General features: G+C 51.2%; 2 protein-coding genes across 3 annotated transcripts in view; both read left to right on the top strand.

Moving 5' to 3' along the window:
• XPO7 (exportin 7) overlaps positions 1-19,778 on the top strand; it is a 76,429-nt gene extending 56,651 nt beyond the window's left edge. For both annotated transcript variants that reach the window (XM_014958420.1, XM_014958421.1), the window contains 15 exons: positions 167-272; positions 3,095-3,230; positions 4,307-4,380; positions 5,719-5,799; positions 6,343-6,406; positions 8,082-8,190; positions 8,627-8,733; positions 9,156-9,244; positions 11,665-11,772; positions 13,047-13,129; positions 14,986-15,200; positions 16,329-16,467; positions 16,780-16,940; positions 19,012-19,110; positions 19,419-19,778. In XM_014958420.1, coding sequence (XP_014813906.1) covers positions 167-272; positions 3,095-3,230; positions 4,307-4,380; positions 5,719-5,799; positions 6,343-6,406; positions 8,082-8,190; positions 8,627-8,733; positions 9,156-9,244; positions 11,665-11,772; positions 13,047-13,129; positions 14,986-15,200; positions 16,329-16,467; positions 16,780-16,940; positions 19,012-19,110; positions 19,419-19,763 — 1,916 coding nt within the window. In that variant the 3' untranslated portion in view covers positions 19,764-19,778. The remainder of the gene's footprint in view (positions 1-166; positions 273-3,094; positions 3,231-4,306; positions 4,381-5,718; positions 5,800-6,342; positions 6,407-8,081; positions 8,191-8,626; positions 8,734-9,155; positions 9,245-11,664; positions 11,773-13,046; positions 13,130-14,985; positions 15,201-16,328; positions 16,468-16,779; positions 16,941-19,011; positions 19,111-19,418) is intronic.
• Positions 19,779-20,479: 701 nt separating this feature from the next.
• On the top strand, positions 20,480-22,971 carry LOC106897657 (exportin-7-like). The gene is made up of 3 exons (XM_014958422.1): positions 20,480-20,606; positions 20,915-21,042; positions 22,817-22,971. The coding sequence occupies exons 1-3, from the start codon at positions 20,508-20,510 to the stop codon at positions 22,908-22,910; spliced, it is 321 nt and encodes a 106-aa protein (XP_014813908.1). The 5' UTR covers positions 20,480-20,507; the 3' UTR covers positions 22,911-22,971.
• The last annotated feature ends 1,161 nt before the right edge of the window (positions 22,972-24,132 follow it).

The following is a 24,132-nucleotide window of genomic DNA, read 5'->3' as shown; positions in this document are numbered from 1 at the left end:
ACTAAAGAGTCCCAGCTCTCTGCCTCGATTGAGTAATTTTGGTAGAGATGGGCTCTAAAGCCAAGAGATACTCCTTGGGAATCCTGTCTTTGCCAATGTATGATGCAAATTATCTCAGTTTCCTCCGCGTGACGCGCTGGGTTCTGATGTCCTCTCTTGGTTTCAGGACGCCTGACGTGGCTCGTCTATATCATCGGGGCAGTGATTGGTGGTAGGGTCTCCTTCGCCAGCACGGATGAGCAGGATGCGATGGATGGCGAGTTGGTTTGTCGGTAGGGATGTGTTTTTTCTTTACCTGCACCTCTCTTCGAGTCAAAAAATTGCTATTGCTAGATACTCCTTGGGAATCCTGTCTTTGCCAACGTATGATGCAAATTATCTCAGTTTCCTCCACGTGATGTGCTGGGTTCTGATGTCCTCTCTTGGTTTCAGGACGCCTGACGTGGCTCGTCTATATCATCGGGGCAGTGATTGGTGGTAGGGTCTCCTTCGCCAGCACGGATGAGCAGGATGCGATGGATGGCGAGTTGGTTTGTCGGTAGGGATGGTTTTTTCTTTACCTGCACCTTTTAAGTCAACCCAAAAAATTGCTATCGCCGAGCTGCCGTCATGTTCTTCCCCTCTTTTCGCTAAAAAGACCGCTGTGGAGTTGGCCAACTTGGAAGAAGAGATTGTGGGAGGCACTGGCTGGAGCCCGTCAGCAAACTTCTGCTGTGGCTTGGCTAAATTGGGAAATTTGGGGTTGTAAGAAAGAGGATGAGAGGGGAAGAGCATGTAAGAGGGGGATTATACTGGGCTTAAACGCTTGTGCGATGGATGGCGAGTTGGTTTGTCGGTAGGGATGGTTTTTTCTTTACCTGCACCTTTTAAGTCAACCCAAAAAATTGCTATCGCCGAGCTGCCGTCATGTTCTTCCCCTCTTTTCGCTAAAAAGACCGCTGTGGAGTTGGCCAACTTGGAAGAAGAGATTGTGGGAGGCACTGGCTGGAGCCCGTCAGCAAACTTCTGCTGTGGCTTGGCTAAATTGGGAAATTTGGGGTTGTAAGAAAGAGGATGAGAGGGGAAGAGCATGTAAGAGGGGGATTATACTGGGCTTAAACGCTTGCACTGGAGTAGAACTAAATGCATGATGGTTCTTTGCTGTGGTGGGGGGAAAAGGTTTTTTTTTTCCTACTCGAGCTGCCGTCATGTTCTTCCCCTCTTTTCGCTAAAAAGACCGCTGTGGAGTTGGCCAACTTGGAAGAAGAGATTGTGGGAGGCACTGGCTGGAGCCCGTCAGCAAACTTCTGCTGTGGCTTGGCTAAATTGGGAAATTTGGGGTTGTAAGAAAGAGGATGAGAGGGGAAGAGCATGTAAGAGGGGGATTATACTGGGCTTAAACGCTTGCACTGGAGTAGAACTAAATGCATGATGGTGGGGCGAAAAGGTTGGGGTTTTTTTCCTAGTTAATAAACCAAAGTGGGGTTTGTCCATAAACACTACGAATATTGTAGTTCCTCTACAACTGTTAAAACTTAATACTGTCGTTATACTTATAACACGTGCTGGATTTGGGGGATTATGAATCCTTTCTGGCACAAGCTTTATTTGGGGGATGTGAGAACATGCACTTACTCTCATCTTACTCATGAGCGACCTTGAGTCTCACTGAACCCTTTGGGGTCCAGAGCTTCATTGCTCTGCTTGAAGCTGGGGCAGTCCAGGAGCTATACTGGGAGTGTATGGGAGCTGGCCTGTTGGGGAGCCAGTAAATAACATCAGACACTGGCTTCCCACAGAGCTGATGAGTTACTGGAGAGAAAATGTATATATTTCATCTCCATAAATACATATTTCATATATTTCAGCTACCTTTAGCGCCACCATATGTGGTAGACATTCATAGAAGTCTATTTATGTTTTACCTTCTTTCCCATTCTGTTTTGTGACACTTGCCAAAAAGAAATATCGTTGCTTTTGCCCCCCTTTTCTGCTAAATGTGTGGTACTTGCCCTAAAATCCTCTCCAGCCCTTCCTTGCCTGCTCCTTGAGCCCGTGCACCGGCAGCAGCGGTGTTTCCGCAGGGCTCAGGGCAAAATCCACACTGAAATGGGAATGTCCTTTAGTCTGGCTCTTGGGAGGGGAGCAGGTAGTGGTTTCACAGGTGGGTTTGAGAACAAGATGGACCAGTTGCTGGGTAAGTGTGCTAAAGCACCCCCCGCTCACTCCTGCAGCAAATTAAAACCCTGCATCCCTGTTAAAAGGGATATTGAAGCTTTTTAATGGCCTTGCACAGAAGAGGAATGTGCCCTAGTCGGTGTTTTGGCATCACTTTTGTCAGTTCTTGACCAAAAAGAGCAGTGCCCCACAGACTGTAAGAAAATACACAGCTTGGAAACAGCACCACGTGCCAGAAATGCCTCATTTATCATAGAATTATAGAATCATAGAGTTGTCCAGGCCAGAAGGGACCTCCACCTCCCCGCAGTCAGCAGGGACACCCCCAACTAGACCAGGTTGCCCAGGGCCTCGTCGAGCCTCTCCTTGAATATCTCCAGGGAAGGGGCCTCAACCACCTCCCTGGGCAACCTGTTCCAGTGCTCCACCACCCTCCCAGTGAAGAACCCTCTCCTCATCTCCAGTCTAAATCTGTTCCCCTCCAGCTTGAAGCCATTGCCCCTCGTCCTGTCACTGCAGGCCTTTCTAAACAGGCTCTCCCCAGCCTTCCTGTAGGCCCCTTCAGGTCCCGGAAGGCCGCTATTAGGTCTCCCCGGAGCCTCCTCTTCTCCAGGCTGAACAACCCCAGCTCCCTCAGCCTGTCCTCGGAGCAGAGGTGCTCCATCCCCCTGATCATCCTTGTGCCCCTCCTCTGGACCCTCTCCATCAGGTCCATGTCCTTCTTCTATTGAGAGCTCCAGACCTGCACACAACACTCCCGGTGAGGTCTCACCAGAGCAGAGCAAAGTGGCAGAATCCCCTCTCTGGACCTGCTGGCAACGCTTCTTTTGATGCAGCCCAGGATGGGATTGGCCTTCTGGGCTGCAGCTGCACACTGCCTGCTCATTTCTCCCAAGGTGGGTCCCCAAAACGTGGGTTTTTTTCCCCATTCCTGCAGGGTGCTGCAGCTGATGAACCTGACGGACTCGCGGCTGGCGCAGGCAGGGAATGAGAAGCTGGAGCTCGCCATGCTGAGCTTCTTCGAGCAGTTCCGGAAGATCTATATTGGAGATCAGGTGCAGAAGTCTTCCAAGGTAATCAGACCCCTTGGCTGGAGCTCTTTGCTGTTAAAAAATCCAGTAAAGCTTCCCTTTTTAAATGAAATCAAGCGGCATTACTTGTTTTCTCTCCCTTATAGCTGAAAATATTTAAGAGACATTTCTGCTGTGTTTTCTAGATCCATACCCAGTGTTAACGTTGCAAACCCTGAGCTTTTTGAAATATATTTGTGAAATATGGTGTTCTGTACACGTCAGGAAGGAAACACTATCACAGCCTGGAGCTTGAGACCTGGGATCAGTTTTGTTCCCTGCCAGGTTTCTGCCCTGACTTCAAATGATTTCCTTCACCCTATAGACCTGTGAAAGTGTGCGAGTTGCACCACCTTGTGCACCCAGGAGGAGCTTGAGCTTGACATCTGAGCCTTGCTTCCTCAGCTCTAAAGGGAAGATAAACATCCCTCCTCTTCATCACAAGGCAGTTGTAGATGTACGAGACTTTGGCTGCCTTGGAGCATCTTTAGAGATGTGAAATACCTTTTTCAAATGAAAAAAATAAATGGAAAGAATGGGAACATCGTTACACCAGAATTAGGTTCCCTTCCTTTCCAATAACTTATCTCCTTCATTCCCCACTCTGAAGACTTCGGAGAGGAGATGTGACGAGGGGCTTAGAGTTCCAGACAAATTCACTATAAGCTACTCTTGGTGCAGGTGGAGGAGCACAGTTTTTATATCCCCTTATATTCCCCTTTATATTCCCCTTTCCTGTGTGCCTGCTATGACTTGGGATAGAGAGGAGGGAGCAGTGATTAGGCCAAAAATTGATCTGGATGAGATCACAAACATCTCTCTGCGTTGTTTGACTGAAGTGTGCCTGCTATGACTTGGGATAGAGAAGAGGGAGCAGTGATTAGGCCAAGAATTGATCTGGATGAGATCACAAGCATCTCTCTGCGTTGTTTGACTGAGCTGGGAAAGCCCAGAGCACACACCCTCCCAGGCCTGTGTGCCACAAAGGGAGAGAAAGAGGGGAAAAAATGGATAACCCTTGATCATTACTTGTTTTGTTGGCAGCCTTTAAATTGCTGTTGTTTTGTTGTCCCCTCCAGCTGTACCGCCGGCTCTCGGAGGTCCTGGGCTTGAATGATGAGACTATGGTCCTGAGCGTCTTCATAGGAAAAATGTAAGTGTCCCTGCTTGCAGGCATCAGAGATTGCAGGGTTGTTTTATTTGAAGGTGTAACCAGCCAAACTGGAATGTGAGGGAGCGTTGTGCAGTCTAAAACCAGTAACATCTGGCTACTCGAGAGAATGACAGGCTTTGATCAGGGCTTAAGTCACGCGCAATATTCCAGGATTGATTTATCCGCCGTGGAGCCACAAAAATAGGCCGTACAGCAAGAGAATGGATTCTCTTCCCAGTGCCTGCTTAGCAAAACCAGTGTCAGAGAGGGGGACAGCCTCAAGCACTCGTGCCCTATCACTTGACTATTGGCAATCACCAGCCACGAAAGCTCTTATGGGGAGGGCGCTGCTCCCTCAAAAGGTTTTTACTCCGCAAATCGTGCCGTCGGATACCAGAGCAGCACAAATCCTTTCCTTAAAAATCCTTCCTCTCTGGTATGTGCCCTAGCTGGCCTGTTCCTTGGCAGCTTTCCACTGGACCAAACCAGTCCACTGGCTTTTTTGTCCTGTCTTTGGCAGCCTCCCTTGGCATTTTGAAGCAATTCAGTAGCTCCCGACGCTGACGCCCAGTGCCCTGTGCCTGGCGCCGTGCAGCCCCCCAGGATTTCTTTAGCATCACCCCCATCTTTGCCTGCCTGGGGCTTTTGCTTTACCCTCACTTGCCCCAGCTGCTTATCCATCCCCCCCCCCCCCCCAAACGGGGGCATCAGTAAATAAAGAAGATTAGAATTCTCCCTCTTACAGCATTTGGAGGTTGGGCATACTTATAATTGGAAGTAGTGGTTGGCAATCTGCTTTCAGGGAACACTGCCTATCCCAGTTGTGTGATAAGAAGTTTTAAGTGATACATCATGACTGAGGCATTCAGGCCCCCCTCCCCCCCCCGCTTTTCCCCCCCCCCCCCCCCCCCAAAAAGGGGTGAAATGGCTCTCCCTGGAAAGAAGCAAGGGCTACTAGAATTCTGCAGCTGACAGTGGATGGTGCAGGTGCAGAATTGCATACGTCTGCATGTAGTCACTGCCGCAGAATTCTCTTACCCTTGCTGCAGAAACCAGCCCTGGAGTGCCACAGAATTCCAAGGGCCTGGGTATGGGCCAGTGTAGCTTGGGACCCAAGTAGTGAAGATTATCTGAAGGATAATTTTTCTAGTCAACCAAATGTAAGTACAGTAATTTTATACCAATCTTTTGTGGCTTGTGATGTCTGTGGTTTCGGTGGAGGGTGGAGCTGATGATGTCGGGTGACTTTTTTTTTTGGAACTGCAAGAACCCGCCGCACAGCAAAGGGGAAGCTGAGCAAACCCCCTCTGATCCCTCCCTCTTGTCCTCTTCCCCTAGCATCACCAACTTGAAGTACTGGGGTCGCTGCGAGCCCATCACCTCCAAGACGCTGCAGCTGCTCAATGACCTCTCCATCGGATATCCTTTGCGGAAGAGCTGGCGGGGGGTGCACGAGGATGGGGTGCACAAAGATCTTTAAAAACCTCTGGATTTGGGGAAGAGTCACCCAGATGCTCGGCTGGAACAGGAGCACTCTGCCTCTAACCCATTCCTCAACCGCTTCAGCTTCGGGGTAGTGAGAAGAGCAGAGCGTGAGCGCTTGGTCAAGGTCTTCTCTAGGTGTTGAATTGCAGTAGATGGGTGTCATATTGTAAGGGGGGGAGGTGTTATTTTGGGTCATAATGGCTTTGCAGCTTCCTTTTCACAGTTTGTGGGTAAGGTCACAGTCTGTCTTAGGGTTTTCTACTTATTCATCCTGGCAGAGTAAATAAAAAGGGCGCTGCAGGTCTCTACCCCAGGGATGGCTGCAACGTGGAACAAGTTTGGCTCTTGAAACAAATGGAAGAGAGGCCAGAACGTATTGAGTAATGTAGACCGAAGCCTCCTTCCAGTTTTGCCCTGGAAAGTGCTTTGCAAGAAGTTTTTCTGCTGACTCTGCTGCTTCCTTAACACCCCCTTTACATACAGCAGCGTTAGAAAGCTGGTGAAACTCAGCGCCGTACAGTTCATGCTGAACAATCACACGGTGAGTCCTTTCACCTTCTGCTTTTCAAACTCCTCCATCTGCTGAGATAACCCTCTGATTCCAACACCTGGATGCACTTCAGAAGTTCACCCCTCTCCTGGATGCTTCCATACTAGATGAGCCTCCAGAAAAACGTGATCTGTGTTGCATCTCTCCCCTTCAATTTTGAGGGGCTGTAATAACATCATACCTTCCATCCCCAAAGGGTTCATGTGGAGGTCTCTGTTGTCCTCTGAAAGAGCCACCTCCAGAGCAAAATGGGGGAGAGAAAGTGCTGCTCGTGCAGGCAGGCAGCAGCGAGCACTGTTTATGTGATTTAATACAAAACACAACAGCATCTCAGTGCCCCCAGCTCTCACTCTAAAAGTGCTGATTTGGAGGAAGTGCCATCACTCACAGGGGACAGGGTGGCAGTCTTGCTGCTTGGTCACTGCCGGTGCAGTACTCCCTGGGCCCAGCTGTGGGATGCTGATTTGAAATCAAAAAATGTTAGAATCAGCAACTTAGAAGCCCAGCAGCAAAATATCAGATTCCTGACTTGCCTCTGGGAAGGTGTGGTCATTTGATGCTGCGATGCTGGAGCGATAGGGACTCATGGCACCACATCCAGAAGCTTTCCAGCAACTGGTTCAACAAGATGCTGTTTTCCTCCAGCTGGGGACTATTTTACAGGGAGTCCCACCTCCTGTGTTTGGCCCAGAAATGGTTCAAACTTCATTGTCTGAGGCTACTGTTTCTGTGGAGAATGTGGAGGATCTGTCTGGTTTTCAGCAACCTTAAAGCCTGAAGGGTCCCCATGAGGAAGGAGGGGGACAAATTGCTTCTCTGCTCCGGAGGCAAAGCAAGATTTCCTTGTTCTTCTGGTCCTGGGGAATTCTGAGATGAAAGATGAGATCTGGTGTCTCTGCCAGCAGATAGGAGAGGCTGCTGCGGGGCCTGTTGCCCTCTGGTGGCCTCTTCTCCAAGAAGGCTGGCAGATGGGAAGTTTGGCATGATAACCCTGCGGCTCATCCCTGCACAGGTGGAGAATCAGGGGAATGAGGAATCCTCAGCCCATTCAAGGTGGTGGTTCCTCTTTAGAATCATAGAATCGTCCTGGTTGGAAGGGACCTTTAAGATCATCAAGGTCTTGATGACCATCCATCAACCATCAACCCAACGTGGCCCAAACCACCACTGACCCATGTCCCTCAACACCACGTCTGCCCAGCTTTTAAATACCTCAAGGGATGGCGATTCCACCCCTGCCCTGGGCAGTTACCACGTCTGCCTGGTTTTTAAATCCCTCCACAGATGGTGATTCCACCACTGCCCTGGGCAGCCTCTTCCAGTGTTTGACAACCCTTTTGGTGAAGAAATTTTTTCCCAATATCCATCCTAACCCTCCCCTGGTGCAACTTGAGGCTGTTTCCTCTTGTCCCATCGCCTGTTCCTTGGGAGAAGAGACTGAACCCTCCTTTCAGGGAGCTGGAGAGAGCGAGAAGGTCTCCCCTCAACCTTCTTTTCTCCAGGCTGAACCCCCCCAGCTCCCTCAGCCTCTCCTCACAAGACTTGTGCCCCAGACCCCTCACCAGTTGTCCTTCTCTGGACTCGCTCCAGCCCTTCAATGTCAGTGAGGGGCCCAAAACCTCACTTTTAACCCATCTTTAACCCATCTCTTCTCTTCCTTTTACAGAGTGAGCACTTTTCCTTCCTGGGCATTAACAATCAGTCCAACCTGACTGACATGAGATGTCGGACAACGTTCTACACTGCACTTGGGCGTCTTCTCATGGTGGATTTAGGTACTTGGGTCTTTTTTCTGGGAACCAGAGTAAAATGCTGCCTTTGTGGTTCGGATGCTGGGTCCTGCTGTTTAGGGAGCTCTAAGTTCCTGCAGGAAAAGATGCTGGAATGGGAGAAGCCAGATGGGATAAGAAAAAAGGAGGGGAGAGAAGTTCAGGAGTGGGTTTTGTGCCATGTTTCTGGCTCCAGAGCTGCACACCACCGAGGCTGGGGCTAAATTTTGCCTTCCTAATATTCCAAGTGTTCTTCTGAGGTGGCAGAGTTTGTTCTAAGTCTTTTTTCTGGGTTGGATATTGGCAGTGATAGATCAACCTGTGGTCTCTCAGCCTCTAGCTCTGTGGGTGAGCTATGACTGAATGTCCAGCTCAGGCAGTACCGCAGGGATGTGCAGTCTTATTTCCTCCTGATTTTCCTTATTTATTTTTGTTCTTTCAGGGGAAGACGAGGATCAGTACGAGCAGTTCATGCTTCCCCTCACTGCTGCCTTTGAGACCGTGGCACAGATGTTCAGCACAAATACTTTCAATGAACAAGAGGCAAAAGTAAGTTGGGCAGGACCTTCCCTGTTACTCGGGCTCTCCCTGCTCTTTCCCTTGGGAGCTTTGACATTTTCAGTTCAGATGGGAGAGAACCAGTAAATCCTGCAGAGGGAGAGCTGTTGAGATAAATAGATGCTGAGGCTTAGAGAGTTGGGGGGGTTCAGCCTGGAGAAGAGAAGGCTCCAGGGAGACCTTGGAGCCCCTTCCAGTCCCTCAAGGGGCTCCAGGAAAGCTGGGGAGGGACTCTGGATGAGGGAGGGGAGCACCAGGAGGAGAAGGAACAGTTTTAAACCAAAAATTAGGAGATGGAAATGAGATTTTGGGAGGAAATTCTTCCCCCTGAGGGTGGTGAGAGCCTGGCCCAGGTTGCCCCTTGTATCCTTATGTGTGTGATGTTTTAACATATCTTTTCTTTCACGATGCAGAGAACTTTGGTTGGTTTGGTGAGAGACTTGAGGGGAATAGCCTTTGCCTTCAATGCCAAGACCAGCTTCATGATGCTGTTCGAGTGGATGTATCCTTCTGTTGCCCTCAAACTTGAGTCATCCCGTCTGGCAGAGGGGAGAGCCCTGGCTGACTGCATCCAAATGCCCTATTTTCCCTGCTAAATCCTGACTGGGGGGTTCTCTTCACTTTTGTAGTACTCGGTGTCCTGTCTCTTGAGCCCTAAAATAGCTTTGACTTGGTCTGGCTGCAACCAAGTCAACCTCGAAATGTGCTGAAAGCTGAACTGGTGGGGTTTTTCCGATTGGAGCTGAAGAGATTTGACCTGTAAAGCACAAAGCCCTTTAACAGGGGATGTTTGTGTGTCTCAGCAGCAACAAAAGCTTTCCTCTTGCTCGCTGAAGCCAGCAGCAGTTGGTATTTTTGTCCTCCTGGTGAAAGTGTGGCTGTGCAAAGAGCAGGGTGTCTGGGCTCCAGATTTCTCCCTGGCTGCTGAAGGTCAGCTGTCTGTCACAGTGACAGATCTTTAGCTGATCTTCCCTTTCATTCAAAACCTTTTTGCTGCTTCTTTGTCCTCGTGTAAGAAGCGTGGGTGCAATTCCTTCCACGGACTTAAGGTGTTTTTTTAAATTGTTACTATTTTTTTCTGTGATAAAGCAGACCCCAGCGAGCAGCATCACTGTTAAACCTTGTTAAGTGAGCTCCTTTACAAGATTTGAGTGAACGACACAAAAATCTGCCTTTTTGGTAGAAGTTGTGACCTTTTCAGGGTTTGGATGTGTTTTTCACTGAGATCTTTTTTGACAGAGCCAGGAAGCTCTGCCCAGAGTGCTGTGTACTCACTTTGCCAAAAGCTGTGGGTCCTGTGGGTGCCTCCCCCAGCATCTCCAGGGCATCCTCAGCCAAATCCCTGACTCCTTGCTGGATCACCAAATTAAAATCTGCCTTTTTGGTAGAAGTTGTGACCTTTTCAGGGTTTGGATGTGTTTTTCACTGAGATCTTTTTTGACAGAGCCAGGAAGCTCTGCCCAGAGTGCTGTGTACTCACTTTGCCAAAAGCTGTGGGTCCTGTGGGTGCCTCCCCCAGCATCTCCAGGGCATCCTCAGCTGAATCCCTCACTCCTTGCTGGATCACCAAACTGCATCTCCAGCTGGGAGCTGGTGTAACACATTACTGACCCTGGGAGAAGGCTTTCCCACCCCTTCTGCCTGTCCTGCCTCCCAGCTCCTGCCTGCTGGGCCAGCAGCACTGCCCTTGAGGCCACGGTGTGGAGCAGGAGCAGCACAGGACTCAGAACATCTCCAAGGTTTTCTATTTCTTTGGCAATTTTATACTGGGGGGAAAAGTGGCTGTAGAGGCAGAGGATGCTTAGAGCTGTGAAACACAAACTGGGGCAGGGCAGGGGGCTGTGCTGACCACCCCTTCAGGTGTCCCCACACAGAATCACAGAATCTTCTAGGTTGGAAGGGACCTTAAAGATCATCTTGTCCAACCGTCAACCCAACTGACAAAAATAGACACCCACACAACAAACAAGGAGCATCATCACTAAACCAGACCTCCCAGCACTACATCAACCCGGCTTTTGAACACCTCCAGGGATGGGGCCTCAACCCCCTCCCTGGGCAGCCCATTCCAAGGGCTGAGAACCCTTTCAGTGACAAAATTGTTCCTAATATCCAGTCTGAACCGCCCCTGGGGCAACTTGAGGCCATTTCCTCGACTTGAGAAAAGAGACCGACCCCCATCTCTCTACACCCTCCTTTCAGGGAGTTGGAGAGAGCAAGAAGGTCTTCCCACTGCTGGGCACTGCCACGTCCCCTCCTGAACTTGACGGGGAAGGATGACTGGTGGGACCCAGCTGGGACATCCCAGTTCCCAGCTGGAGCAGGTCTTGGTGGCTTCTGCTTGTCCTTGGGGAAATCCCTCTATACATGAGCTCTGGGTTGCCAAGACACCCATCATGCTGGCTGTTGTCACATCAACAAACTGGGGGTGCTTGCAAGGAGCTTGGGTACACACGGCTGGTTGCACAGGCTTGCTCCTGGCTTTTGGAACCAGGAGGCTGGGGATGATGTCTGGTAGTTCCTGGTCAGGTCTATAAAGGCATTTCAAGAACATATCCATCATGCTGGCTGTTGTCACATCAACAAACTGGGGGTGCTTGCAAGGAGCTTGGGTACACACGGCTGGTTGCACAGGCTTGCTCCTGGCTTTTGGGACCAGGAGGATGGGGACGATGTCTGGTAGTTCCTGATCAGGTCTGTAAAAGCATTTCAAGAACAGGTTTCATAGGAAATAGTTGAACAGGTTGCCTGGAGAGATGGTTGATGCCCCATCTCTGGAAACATTCAGGTTGGACGGGGCTCTGTGCCTGCTCATGGCAGAGGGTTTGGACTAGATGACCTTTAAAAGGTTCCTTTCAACCCAAACTATTCTGGGATTCTCTTCATTCAAAGCAACAAAGTTCCTTAGCTCTCCCCCTGCAGCTACCCATCCTACATGCCAATCCTACAGCGGGCCATTGAGCTCTGGTACCATGACCCAGCCTGCACTACTCCTGTCCTCAAACTGATGGCCGAGCTGGTCCATAACAGGTAGGAGCCTCCTGCAGCTGAAACCCAGCAGGGATTTGTGCCTTTGGGTGGCTCTTGGTGTCAGATGGTGGTTTTTCTACTTCAATCTATTTATGCCATAAAGGCTACTGAGGACACAGGGGGTGAACCTGGCATTATTTCAGTAGGGAACTAAAAAAATCGAACAGTTCGGATATCGGTCGTGTCATGACTCAGTGGGACCCAGAGACACGATCAATAAACATTGAATTTGCTCAGTGTCTGTTTTCAAGGGCAGTGCTGTGAGATGGAGGCAGGCAGCTCAACTTTAATTTTTTAAGACCTGGGTTTAAAACGAGCCTTGTTCTGTCTGGCAGCCAGATGACAATTTTTTTTTTGCTTGCACCGGCTCTTTTTTTTTTTTTTTTGCTGTACCTCTGAGGAGGTTCAGATAATCCAAAAGGTGTTTAATCTGGTAGCGGTGGAAGGTCACCAAGATGTTGCTGTGGCCTGGAGCTGGCCCTGTAGGAAGGGACAGTTGTCACAGCCCGGTGGAAGGGACAAGAGGTTTGGGCACAGCCATTTGAGAGCTGGCTCTCCGTGCTGGGACATCTTCTTGCAGCAGGACAATCCTTACTGGAGTACCTCCTCTCTCATGGGGTTCTTCACTGTGAGGGTGGTGGAGCACTGGAACAGGTTGCCCAGGGAGGTGGTTGAGGCCCCTTCCCTGGAGATATTCAAGGAGAGGCTCGATGGGGCAACCTGGTCTAGTTGGGGGTGTCCCTGCTGACTGCGGGGGGGTGGGACTAGATGGCCTTTGGAGGTCCCTTCCAGCCTGGACAACTCTATGATTCTATGATTTATTTGGGAGGTGAAAGGGGCAACTCGCTGGGCTCCCATTGTCAGATCTGTTCACTGTAGGGGCAGGGGGGGAAGGGAGGAAAATGCCAAGCTCTGAATTCTTGATCACATTATGAATAGGAGCCACTCAGCCTGCCCTCTCCAGTGCTGCTTCCAAGATGTTCTCTGTGTCTGTGTACAGTAGCCTGGTGACTATTGCCAAGGCAGGATTTCCAGCCTCGATTTTGTGCTATTCCCAACGTCTGTGGAATATTAGACCCTTTCTTCTCTGCCAGCAGAGCTCGCCTGGCCCTGAGTGCCTGCCTCCTGTCTGGCTCTGCTAATCAACGGCGGTATTTTCTCCCAGAACGGGGCATTTTGTTGAACTCTGGGAGGACAGCAGCGTGGGGAGGCGCTGGAGCTTTAGCTTTGTGTTCATTCCTAGGCTCCCAATTTATTCCCTGTCTTTCCCTTAGATCCCAACGGCTGCAGTTTGACGTGTCCTCACCCAATGGCATCCTGCTCTTCCGAGAAACCAGTAAAATGATAACGACGTATGGTGAGTACCCAGCAGGGGGAGACCCCCCAGACCAGTGAACACCCCCAACTCTCTCAGCCTCTCCTCACAAGACTTGTTCTCCAGACCCCTCACCAGTTTTCTTGCTCTTCTCTGGACCCACTCCAGCACCTCAATGTCTTTTTTGTAGAGAGGGACCGAAAACTGGACACAGCACTCGAGAAGGGGCCTGACCAGTGCCCAGTACACAGGGACCATCACTTCCCTTGTCCTGTTGGCCACACTCTACACACAAAGCACCCCACATTGGCATTTTGGGGTTAGGCTGGTACAATGTATTCAGTTTATTACCCATCTCTTCATCTCCCCAAGGCAATGGCATACACAGATATTAGTACCAGCCACCATGGAAAGCACAGCAGTGCTTATGATGAGGTTACATCTGTACTGGGTCTCTGCTTGCTTTGGGGAGCCAGGGCTGGGGCATTTGCCAGCTGGGAGAGCCAACCCGGGCTGGAAAAGGGTGCCAAATTGCTTGCTGGATGCCTGCTTAGACACAGGGAGATGCTGCTGCTTGAAGTGCTGAGTGCAGGCAAGCAGAAGGGCAAGGGGGTTCAGCATCCATCCTGAGGAGCAGGAGCCCAGCTGAGCCCCTTGGAGTGGGCAGGGTGACATGGACATGCCTGGAGAGTCCTTCTGGACACCTTCTGCTGTCCTGTCTCCACTGCAAAATTACATATATTTGTGTTTTCCCATATTTTCTAGCAGAGACACACTTAGAATCATAGGATTGCCCGGGTGGGAAGAGGCCTTTAAGATCATCAAGTCCAACCATCAGCCTAACTCTGATAAAAACCATCACTAACCCATGTCTCTAAGCACTAGGTCAACCCGGCTTTTCAATCCCTCCAGGGATGGGGCCTCAACCACTGCCCTGGGCAGCCCATTCCAAGGCTTAAGAACCCTTTATGTGTAAAAATTGTTCCTAATCTCCAACCTGAACCTCCCCTGGGGCAACCTGAGGTCATTTCCTCTTGTCCCATCACCTGTTCCTTGGGAGAAGAGACCGACCCCCCCTGGCTACACCCTCCTTTCAGGGAGTTGGAGAGAGCAATAAGGTCTCCCCTCAGCCTCCTTGTCTCCAGGCTGAATAACCCCAGCTCCCTCAGCCTCTCCTCACAAGACTTGTGCTCCAGACCCCTCACCAGCTCCGTTGCCCTTCTCTGGATCCACTCCAGCCCCTCAATGTCTTTTTTTGTGGGGAGGGGCCCAAAACTGGACACAGCCCTCGAGGTGGGGCCTCACCAGTGCCCAGTCCAGGGGGACGGTCACCTCTTGAGTCCTACTCCCCACGCTGTTCCTGACCCAGGCCAGGATGCTGGTGGCCTCCTTGGCCACCTGGGCACACTGCTGGCTCATGTTCAGCCCACAGGTGACCAACATCCCCAGGTCCTTTTCTGCCAGGCAGCTCCAGCCACTCTGCCCCCAGCCTGGAGCATCCATGGGGTTGGTGTGACCCAAGTGCAGGACCTGGCACTTGGGTTGTTGAACCTCATCCCGTTGGTCTCAGCCCATCCATCCAGCCTGTCCAGATCCCTCTGTGGAGCCTCTCTACCCTCCAGCAGGTCAACACTCCCACCCAGCTTGGTGTTGTCTGTAAACTGACTGAGGGTGCACTCCATCCCCTCATCCAGATCATTGATCAAGATGTTAAAGATGTCAATGCTTAATTGGTAATGATTTCCTTAACCTTCAGCTGGGGAATAAGTCATTGTTGGTGCTTGTGCCTGACTTCAGTCACGCTTTGTGGCTCTATTTTTATTTTTCCTGCGCTCTGGGGGAGAAAGGGGTTTGGATGGAGTTGCTGAAATACTGAGTCCGCTTCTGTGCTCGTGCAGGAAATCGTATCCTAACGCTTGGGGAGGTCCCAAAGGATCAAGTCTATGCCTTGAAGCTCAAGGGGATTTCCATCTGCTTCTCTATGCTGAAGGCTGCACTGAGCGGGAGCTACGTCAACTTTGGGGTCTTCCGTCTCTACGGGGATGATGCACTGGACAATGCCTTGCAAACTTTTATCAAGCTTCTGCTTTCCATCCCTCACAGCGACCTCCTGGTAAGCCCAGACCTGTGATCAGCAGCTGGGGAAGACAGGGAAGGTTATAGAGTAAAGGAATACTTTAATCATGGAGATAAATGAGCATAAATGAGTTCCTGCAGCTTCCTGGGACCCCCAACTATAGGTACAGGCTGGCAAGAAATTACAGCAGCCCCCACTGCTCAGCCCTCCAGCAGGGCACGCTCAGGTCTCAGCAGAGCAATTACCAAAATAATTCCTCCTCTCTCTGGAAAAAAAAAAAAAAAGCAAAACACACCTCCTGCCAGTGGATTGTTCTTCCCTGTCTTGCCTGTGGGCAGAGATCTCGATGCATCAGCAATTACTGCGCAACCTGAGTACTGAAGGCAACCACTTAAGGGAGCCTTGCTCCTGTCCAGCCCTCAAAATACACAAATCCATTACGTGGCAGAGCTTTCAGACCCTTTTAGCACACTCCTGCTTGGCAAAATATTGAGGAGAGAGGGCAGCATCTAGTCCTCCCAAGCCTTCTCTGTCTTATTACCATAGCAGGACCTGAAGGAGGTTGTTGTTGTCTCTGTGACTTGATTCTGTGACTTGGTTCTTTATTGAATCAAGACTATTAAATCAGATATTCTTGATTTAATATACCCGGGGTCAAACCCATCGAGACATGCAGCTCAAATGCAGCTCTCGAGGTGGGGCTGCTTTGCAGGACTCCCAGCAGAGATGTGTGTGTGTGTCCCCAATTTTGGGGGCTGTGGAGGGGTCTGTGGTGTGCACGACACACGTTGATTTTTTTTGGTGATCTGGCAACTCTGCGTGGACACCTGGAGAGCCCTTATCTCTGCATCTCCAGGCATTAATCAGCCAACACTCCCCGTTCAGGGAAAGAGCAAAGCTGTGGGGAAAGATGTTGTGATACCACAACGTTGAGAACCTGCTGGACCATTTCTGGAGCCTGTTTGGAAGGGGTTTGGTGGGGGAGAAGGGTGGAAAATCTGTTGTGCTGGGAGAGAGGTTGGTTTGTTCCCTTTCCAGGAGGATCCAGTAAGCAGTTTTCAGGTGATTAATGGATGGGTTGGGTCTAAGCAGAAAGCCCTAACGGCTGCTTCCAGGCAAACCACGAGGCCTTCAAAGTCTTTTTCTCTCTTCCTTTCTCTGCAGGATTATCCCAAGCTCAGCCAGTCGTATTATTCCTTGCTGGAAGTTCTTACCCAGGACCACATGAACTTTATAGCCAGTCTGGAGCCTCATGTAATCATGTATATTCTCTCTTCCATTTCTGAAGGCCTCACTGCACTAGGTAAGGATCTTTGTTGGGCTCTTAGGGCTTTGCTTTGGAAGTGGGGAAAGATTTTGGTTGCTCTAAATGCATAATATTTCAGGCTAAAAGATAAGACACACTGTGTGAATGGGTGGAGGAGTTTCACCTCTTAAAGCTGGAATGTTGGAGAGGGTGAATATATCAGTGAGGAAGTTGTTGGCTCGTTTAGGATTAGGTGGTTCTTGCTTACAAAATTCTTAAAAAAGACCCAGATAAATGGGTGGTGTTTCCCCGGGTGCATCTAAGCAAGGAAAATACCCCAATATCTCTCCTCCTTCCCCTTTCCTGCAGACACCATGGTTTGCACAGGCTGCTGCTCCTGTTTGGACCACATTGTCACCTATCTCTTCAAGCAACTGTCCCGCAGCACCAAGAAGAGGAGCACTCCCCTCACCCAGGAGAGCGACCGGTTCCTGCACATCATGCAGCAGCACCCAGAGATGATTCAGCAGGTACAGACCCGAGGCAGAGGAGGAAACACCCTGATAAACCCTAAATATTCTTAGCCTGATGTCATCTGGGGGCTGCGAGCTCCCTGCTCTAGAGCCCCGGGCTCTTCCAGAGATAAAAAAGGATTATTTTTTTTTGCTAGCATTGCACCTTTCCTACAAATCCATCCTATACCCCATCCCTGGAGGGGTTCAAGGGCAGGTTGGAGGGGGCTTGGAGCAACCTGGGCTGGTGGGAGGTGTCCCTGCCCAGGGCAGGGGGTGGGACTTGGATGCTCTTTAAGGTCCCTTCCAACCCAAACCATTCTGTGATTCTATGATTCAAGGCCCTGCTTCAGGGCTGTGGTTCTCCCTGAGCAAGGAACATCAGTTTTGTGTTTCAGATACCAAAGGAAGTAGCCAAATATTAGCTCTTTTGGTGTTTTGTTTGTTTTTTTTTTAAGATAAATATAGTTCTGGGCAGTGCTGGCAGTTCATAGAAACGAAGCCAGGAAACACCTCCAACCAGAGAGCGCATGCTCTTGTGCTGCTTTTAAAATAAAAATAGGGTTTATTTCAATCCCTGGAACAATTCGGTGGTAGATGTGCTCTTGCAGCAGAGTGGGCACTGCAGGGTTTACAAGGCTCCACCGAGATTTTAGGGTACAGGACCAATCTGTGGTCGTGTTGGGACCCTGTGGAAGTTGAATTTTCAGCCTCTTGGAGCTGAATTTGATCATGGAGCTTTCCTCCATCCCCAACACCTCTGACAGACACGGAGCTTGTTGGGGATTTATCTTTTCTCTGTGCCAGGAGTTTGTGGGAGGGCAGAGGATTCATAACGAGCTGAGACATTTTCCCTGCTTAGATGAGGCTTCGTTGAGCACAAACCTCCACCTATTGTGTAGTTAAGATAAATATAGTTCTGGGCAGTGCTGGCAGTTCATAGAAACGAAGCCAGGAAACACCTCCAACCAGAGAGCGCATGCTCTTGTGCTGCTTTTAAAATAAAAATAGGGTTTATTTAAATCCCTGGAAACTATTCAGTGGTAGATGTGCTCTTGCAGCAGAGCAGGCACCGCAGGGTTTAACCACAGAGATTTTAGGGTACAGGACCAATCTGTGGTCGTGTTGGGACCCTGTGGAAGTTGAATTTTCAGCCTCTTGGAGCTGAATTTGATCATGGAGCTTTACCTGCTGGTACCATCTATCTCCTGCCTCCATCCCCAACACCTCAGACAGACACAGACTCGTTGGGATTTCTCTTTTCTCTGGGCCAGGAGTTTGTGGGAGGGCAGAGGATTCATAACGAGCTGAGACATTTTCCTTGCTTAGATGAGGCTTCGTTGAGCACAAAACTCCACCTACCATGTAATTCAGGTGCCTCTGTGTCACTTAACGACAGATGGCTCTGCTCACAGAGGATTTTGGTGCCCTGGAGGGCCCTGCCTTGGGTTCTGGATATCCCTATTTTAGAGCAAACCACTTTTCTGTGCCTCTCACCTGGCTGTGCTGCTTTGAACAGCCCTCACTGTGTTTCTGGTGGCGTGATCCATCCCCGCTCGCTGGGGCTTGTCAAAGTGGCAGCACAACTCCCACATGAAAGCAGGCAATATTGTTCCACCCATGCTGGTAGATCAACTGCAAAGAAAAGCAGGCTTTTTTGAGGGCTAGAAGCTGTGTTTTCCGAGGTTAAAAAAAGAAACTGCATCTTCCAAACCAGCTGGGTTAGATTTGGGCTGTGGAAGGGAGCGCAGACACCCGTAGTGTGGCCTAGAAGAAGCTCCCCCAGAACACCAGAGCGTGTGCTCTCTCTATTTAAGCACTTATTCTTACTTTATTTATGTGAAGATGAACCAATCTTCCCCTGGCTGCCTTGGGGCAGGATGGAGTGCATCAGGAATAAAGAGCTATGAAGTTCTCCACCAGTTCATGGAGGCTCCAGGTCCTCTTGTCCCACGGTGCTGGGAGCTCTGAGGCTCCAACTGGAAGCATCCAAGATGAATCATTTCTCCTGAGCCCCCACGGTGGGTGGGTGGTGAGGAGAAAACTGGGGTGGAAGGGCTGGTTTTAAATCTCCCTTTTCCTCTTCCAGATGCTGTCAACAGTGTTGAACATCATCATCTTTGAGGACTGCAGGAACCAGTGGTCGATGTCGCGGCCTCTGCTTGGCTTGATACTGCTCAATGAAAAGGTGAATGTCCCACCTCCCCGTCGCAGCTGGAGGAGCTCTTTGAGCTTGAATAATGCTGGAACCTTTGGGCTGAAGGGAGCAGAACAGTGTCAGAAGGTGGTTGGGAGACCAGGACTGGAGAGATTGTATATTGAGGGGTGTCCAGCCCCCCCTGTAGCATCCTTGACACTAAGGAATCCCATTAACTTTTACTCATAAGTCACTTGAAGAGCTGGAATGCTTTTTCTTCATCTTCTGCACGCCCTGTCTCAAAGCTGAGGTAGATATTCCTCTGAAAATTAACCCATCTTTTTCTTTCCCCCTCCCAGTATTTCTCTGACTTGAGGAACAGTATAGTGAACAGCCAGCCTCCGGAGAAACAGCAGGCCATGCACCTCTGCTTTGAGAACCTCATGGAAGGCATCGAACGCAACCTCCTCACCAAGAACAGGGACAGGTCAGTGTGGGTCAGAGACCCCTTTGTGGGGCTGAGCCCTTCTTGGGGCATTGAGAGCCCATCCTGGGGCGTTAGGAGCCCGGTCCCCAGGGAGCTGTTGGGAGCCCGGTTCCTGGAGGTGATGGGAGCCATCCTGGGCTGTTTGGGAGCCCCATCCCCAAGGTGTTGGGAGCCCAGGGAGTTGGGAGCCAGGTCCCTGAGGCTGTTGGGAGCCTGAGAAGCTGGGAGCCCTGTCCCCAAGGTGTTGGGAGCCTGGTGCCCAGGAACCCTTCCCCAGGGGTGGAGGACAGAGCCTGTCTTGGGGCTTTAGGAGCTGGTCCCAGGGCTCTTGGAAGCCTGGTCCCTGGGGAGTGTTTGGGTGCCTCTCACCTGGCTGTGCTGCTTTGAACAGCCCTCACTGTGTTTCTGGTGGCGTGATCCATCCCCGCTCGCTGGGGCTTGTCAAAGTGGCAGCACAACTCCCACATGAAAGCAGGCAATATTGTTCCACCCATGCTGGTAGATCAACTGCAAAGAAAAGCAGGCTTTTTTGAGGGCTAGAAGCTGTGTTTTCCGAGGTTAAAAAAAGAAACTGCATCTTCCAAACCAGCTGGGTTAGATTTGGGCTGTGGAAGGGAGCGCAGACACCCGTAGTGTGGCCTAGAAGAAGCTCCCCCAGAACACCAGAGCGTGTGCTCTCTCTATTTAAGCACTTATTCTTACTTTATTTATGTGAAGATGAACCAATCTTCCCCTGGCTGCCTTGGGGCAGGATGGAGTGCATCAGGAATAAAGAGCTATGAAGTTCTCCACCAGTTCATGGAGGCTCCAGGTCCTCTTGTCCCACGGTGCTGGGAGCTCTGAGGCTCCAACTGGAAGCATCCAAGATGAATCATTTCTCCTGAGCCCCCACGGTGGGTGGGTGGTGAGGAGAAAACTGGGGTGGAAGGGCTGGTTTTAAATCTCCCTTTTCCTCTTCCAGATGCTGTCAACAGTGTTGAACATCATCATCTTTGAGGACTGCAGGAACCAGTGGTCGATGTCGCGGCCTCTGCTTGGCTTGATACTGCTCAATGAAAAGGTGAATGTCCCACCTCCCCGTCGCAGCTGGAGGAGCTCTTTGAGCTTGAATAATGCTGGAACCTTTGGGCTGAAGGGAGCAGAACAGTGTCAGAAGGTGGTTGGGAGACCAGGACTGGAGAGATTGTATATTGAGGGGTGTCCAGCCCCCCCTGTAGCATCCTTGACACTAAGGAATCCCATTAACTTTTACTCATAAGTCACTTGAAGAGCTGGAATGCTTTTTCTTCATCTTCTGCACGCCCTGTCTCAAAGCTGAGGTAGATATTCCTCTGAAAATTAACCCATCTTTTTCTTTCCCCCTCCCAGTATTTCTCTGACTTGAGGAACAGTATAGTGAACAGCCAGCCTCCGGAGAAACAGCAGGCCATGCACCTCTGCTTTGAGAACCTCATGGAAGGCATCGAACGCAACCTCCTCACCAAGAACAGGGACAGGTCAGTGTGGGTCAGAGACCCCTTTGTGGGGCTGAGCCCTTCTTGGGGCATTGAGAGCCCATCCTGGGGCGTTAGGAGCCCGGTCCCCAGGGAGCTGTTGGGAGCCCGGTTCCTGGAGGTGATGGGAGCCATCCTGGGCTGTTTGGGAGCCCCATCCCCAAGGTGTTGGGAGCCCAGGGAGTTGGGAGCCAGGTCCCTGAGGCTGTTGGGAGCCTGAGAAGCTGGGAGCCCTGTCCCCAAGGTGTTGGGAGCCTGGTGCCCAGGAACCCTTCCCCAGGGGTGGAGGACAGAGCCTGTCTTGGGGCTTTAGGAGCTGGTCCCAGGGCTCTTGGAAGCCTGGTCCCTGGGGAGTGTTTGGATCCTGGTCCCCAGGGAGCATTGGGAGCCCGTCTTGGGGTGTTGGGAGCCAGTGCCTGGGGGCATTGGGAGCCTGGTCCCTGAAGCTGTTGGGAGCCCATCCTGGGGCTTTGGGAGCCCAGTCCCTGGGGCTGTTGGGAGCTTGAGGAGTTGGGAGCCAGTTCTTGGGGTGTTGGGAGCCCATCCTGGGTCTTTGGGAGCCCAATCCCTGGGGCTGTTGGGAGCCCAAGGAGTTGGGAGCCCGTCCTGGGTCTTTGGGAGCCCAGTCCCTGGGGCTGTTGAGAGCACAAGGAGTTGGGAGCCCTGCCTCTAGATGTTGGGAGTCCAAGGAATTGGGAGCCCGTCCTGGGTCTTTGGGAGCCCAGTCCCTGGGGCTGTTGGGAGCCCAAGGAGTTGGGAGCTGGTCCTTGGGGTGTTGGGACCCCAGTTCCTGGGGCTGTTGGGAGCACTTGGAATTGGGAGCCCTGTCTCTGGGGCTGTTGGGAGCCCATCCTGGGGCTTTGGGAGCCCCGTCTCTGGGACTGTTGGGAGCCCAGTCCCCGGGGGCATTGGGAGCCCCGTCCCTGGGGCTGTTGGGAGCCCATCCTGGGTCTTTGGGAGCCCAATCCCTGGGGCAGTTGGGAGCCCATCCGGGGTCTTTGGGAGCCCAGTCTCTGGGGGCATTGGGAGCCTGGTCCTTGGGGTGTTGGGAGCCCGATGAGTTGGGAGTCGGTCCGGGGGCATTGGGAGCCCCGTCCCTGGGGCTGTTGGGAGACCAAGGAGTTGGGAGCCCAGTCTCTGGGGGCATTGGGAGCCTGGTCCTTGGGGTGTTGGGAGCCCGATGAGTTGGGAGTCGGTCCCTGGGGCTTTGGGAGCCCAGTCCCTGGGCCTGTTGGGAGCCCGAGGAGTTGGGAGCCGGTCCTTGGGGTGTTGGGAGCCAGTCCTTGGGGTGTTGGGAGCCCAATCCCTGGGGCTGTTGGGAGCCCAATCCCTGGGGCTGTTGGGAGCTGGTCCTTGGGGTGTTGGGAGCCCATTCTGGGTCTTTGGGAGCCCTGTCTCTAGGGCTGTTGGGAGACCAAGGAGTTGGGAGCCCAGTCTCTGGGGGCATTGGGAGCCTGGTCCCTGGGGCTGTTGGGAGCCTGAGGAGTTGGAAGCTGGTCCTTGGGGTGTCCCCATCCTGGGTCTTTGGGAGCCCCGTCTCTAGGGCTGTTGGGAGCCCAGTCCCTGGGGGCATTGGGAGCCTGGTCCCTGGGGCTGTTGGGAGCCCAAGATGTTGGGATCCCATCCTGGGTCTTTGGGAGCCCATCCCAAGACATTGGGAGCCCACAACTTGATGCAGAAGCGCATCCTGGAAAGCCCGTGGTCCTCACGGCGAGGAAAACCTCAGAGGGACGGGACAACCTCCTCCTCTAAGAGGTTCCTCTGCCTTTTCCTTCAGGTTTACGCAGAACCTGTCGGCGTTCAGGCGGGAGGTGAACGACTCCATGAAGAATTCCACCTACGGCGTCAACAGCAACGACATGATGAGCTGACGGCGCCCGAGTCCCGCCTGCACAGAGCAGCATCTCTTTGGCCTGGCCCAGAGGGGTTACCGTTTCCCCACAACTTGATGCAGAAGCGCATCCTGGAGAGCCTGTGGTCCTCATGGCAAGGAAAACCTCAGAGGAACAGGACAACCTCCTCCTCTAAGAGGTTCCTCTGCCTTTTCCTTCAGGTTTACGCAGAACCTGTCGGCGTTCAGGCGGGAGGTGAACGACTCCATGAAGAATTCCACCTACGGCGTCAACGTGAAGCAGTAGGCGCCGTGTCCCCCCTCTCCATCCTCACCCCCGCCTCCATCCTCACCCCCTTTCACTGCACCCCCTTTCACTCTGCCTTCTCCTTTTCAAACAACAACAACAAAAAAAAGATAACAAAAACCACAAAAAAAACCCCCACACAAACCAACAAACAAACTTTTAAAGAGAAAAGAGAAAGGGCGTTTCTAATCCCTTGCTCTTCCCCCAAGGGGCTGGGTTGCGGCGCTCGCTTTTTGGCCCGTCCCGAGGGGAAGGAGGGACAGAGAAGAGTTGGAGGGGGGGTTTGTTGAGCTCCCCCAGGGGGGGGAGGGCATTTCTGTGGGATGGGGGAGTGAAAAAAACCCCACCAAGACCCCACAAACCCAAGCCCAGCATCTCCTTTACCACCCCCCCCCAAGATGTCTGCGTGGAACGCCAGCGCTCTGCTGCAGCCTGCCTTGTATAAACATGTACATTTTTTCATAACATTTTGAACAAGGTTTATATTGACTCAGTTTAAAAAAAAGAGAAAAGAATAAAAAAAAAAAAGGCCAAAAAAAAAAAAAGGCAAAAAAAAAAAAAAAAAAAAAAAAAAAAAAAAAGAAAAAAAAGAAAAAAGGAAAAAAAATAGGAAAAAAAAGAAAAGAAAAAAATATTTCAGACTGCTTTCCAATGCTGATGAGGTAAAACCCAACCTACCTACAATTCTGTTTGGTATCTTCTGAAATGATGGAATTCTTATAACAAGACACATTTGAAAATATTTGCCAGTAATGAAAAAAAAAAAAAAAAAAAAAAAAAAAACAAAAAAAACCCCAAGTGTGATTGATAATTTTTAGCGAGTCCTGGCGTGAGGGTCGTGTCTGTGAGTGAGGAAAAGCGTGTCCCGCGGGGCCTGAAGCTTTGAACTGGGCGAGGGGGTGGGTGTGTGTGAGCAGAGAGAGCTATGGAGTGACTTTTAAAGTGTAGAAAGAGA

The sequence above is a fragment of the Calidris pugnax genome, unplaced genomic scaffold, assembly GCF_001431845.1.
Source record: "Calidris pugnax isolate Ruff unplaced genomic scaffold, ASM143184v1 scaffold280, whole genome shotgun sequence".
NCBI lineage: Eukaryota > Metazoa > Chordata > Aves > Charadriiformes > Scolopacidae > Calidris > Calidris pugnax.
This window is presented reverse-complemented; position numbering and strand designations above follow the sequence as displayed.

Coding starts and splice junctions, on each gene's coding strand:
- LOC106897657 (XM_014958422.1), top strand. CDS start 20,508: ATGCTGTCAACAGTGTTGAACATCATCATCTTTGAGGACTGCAGGAAC. Junction 20,607..20,914: donor TGATACTGCTCAATGAAAAG/GTGAATGTCCCA, acceptor TCCCCCTCCCAG/TATTTCTCTGACTTGAGGAA. Junction 21,043..22,816: donor CTCACCAAGAACAGGGACAG/GTCAGTGTGGGT, acceptor CTTTTCCTTCAG/GTTTACGCAGAACCTGTCGG.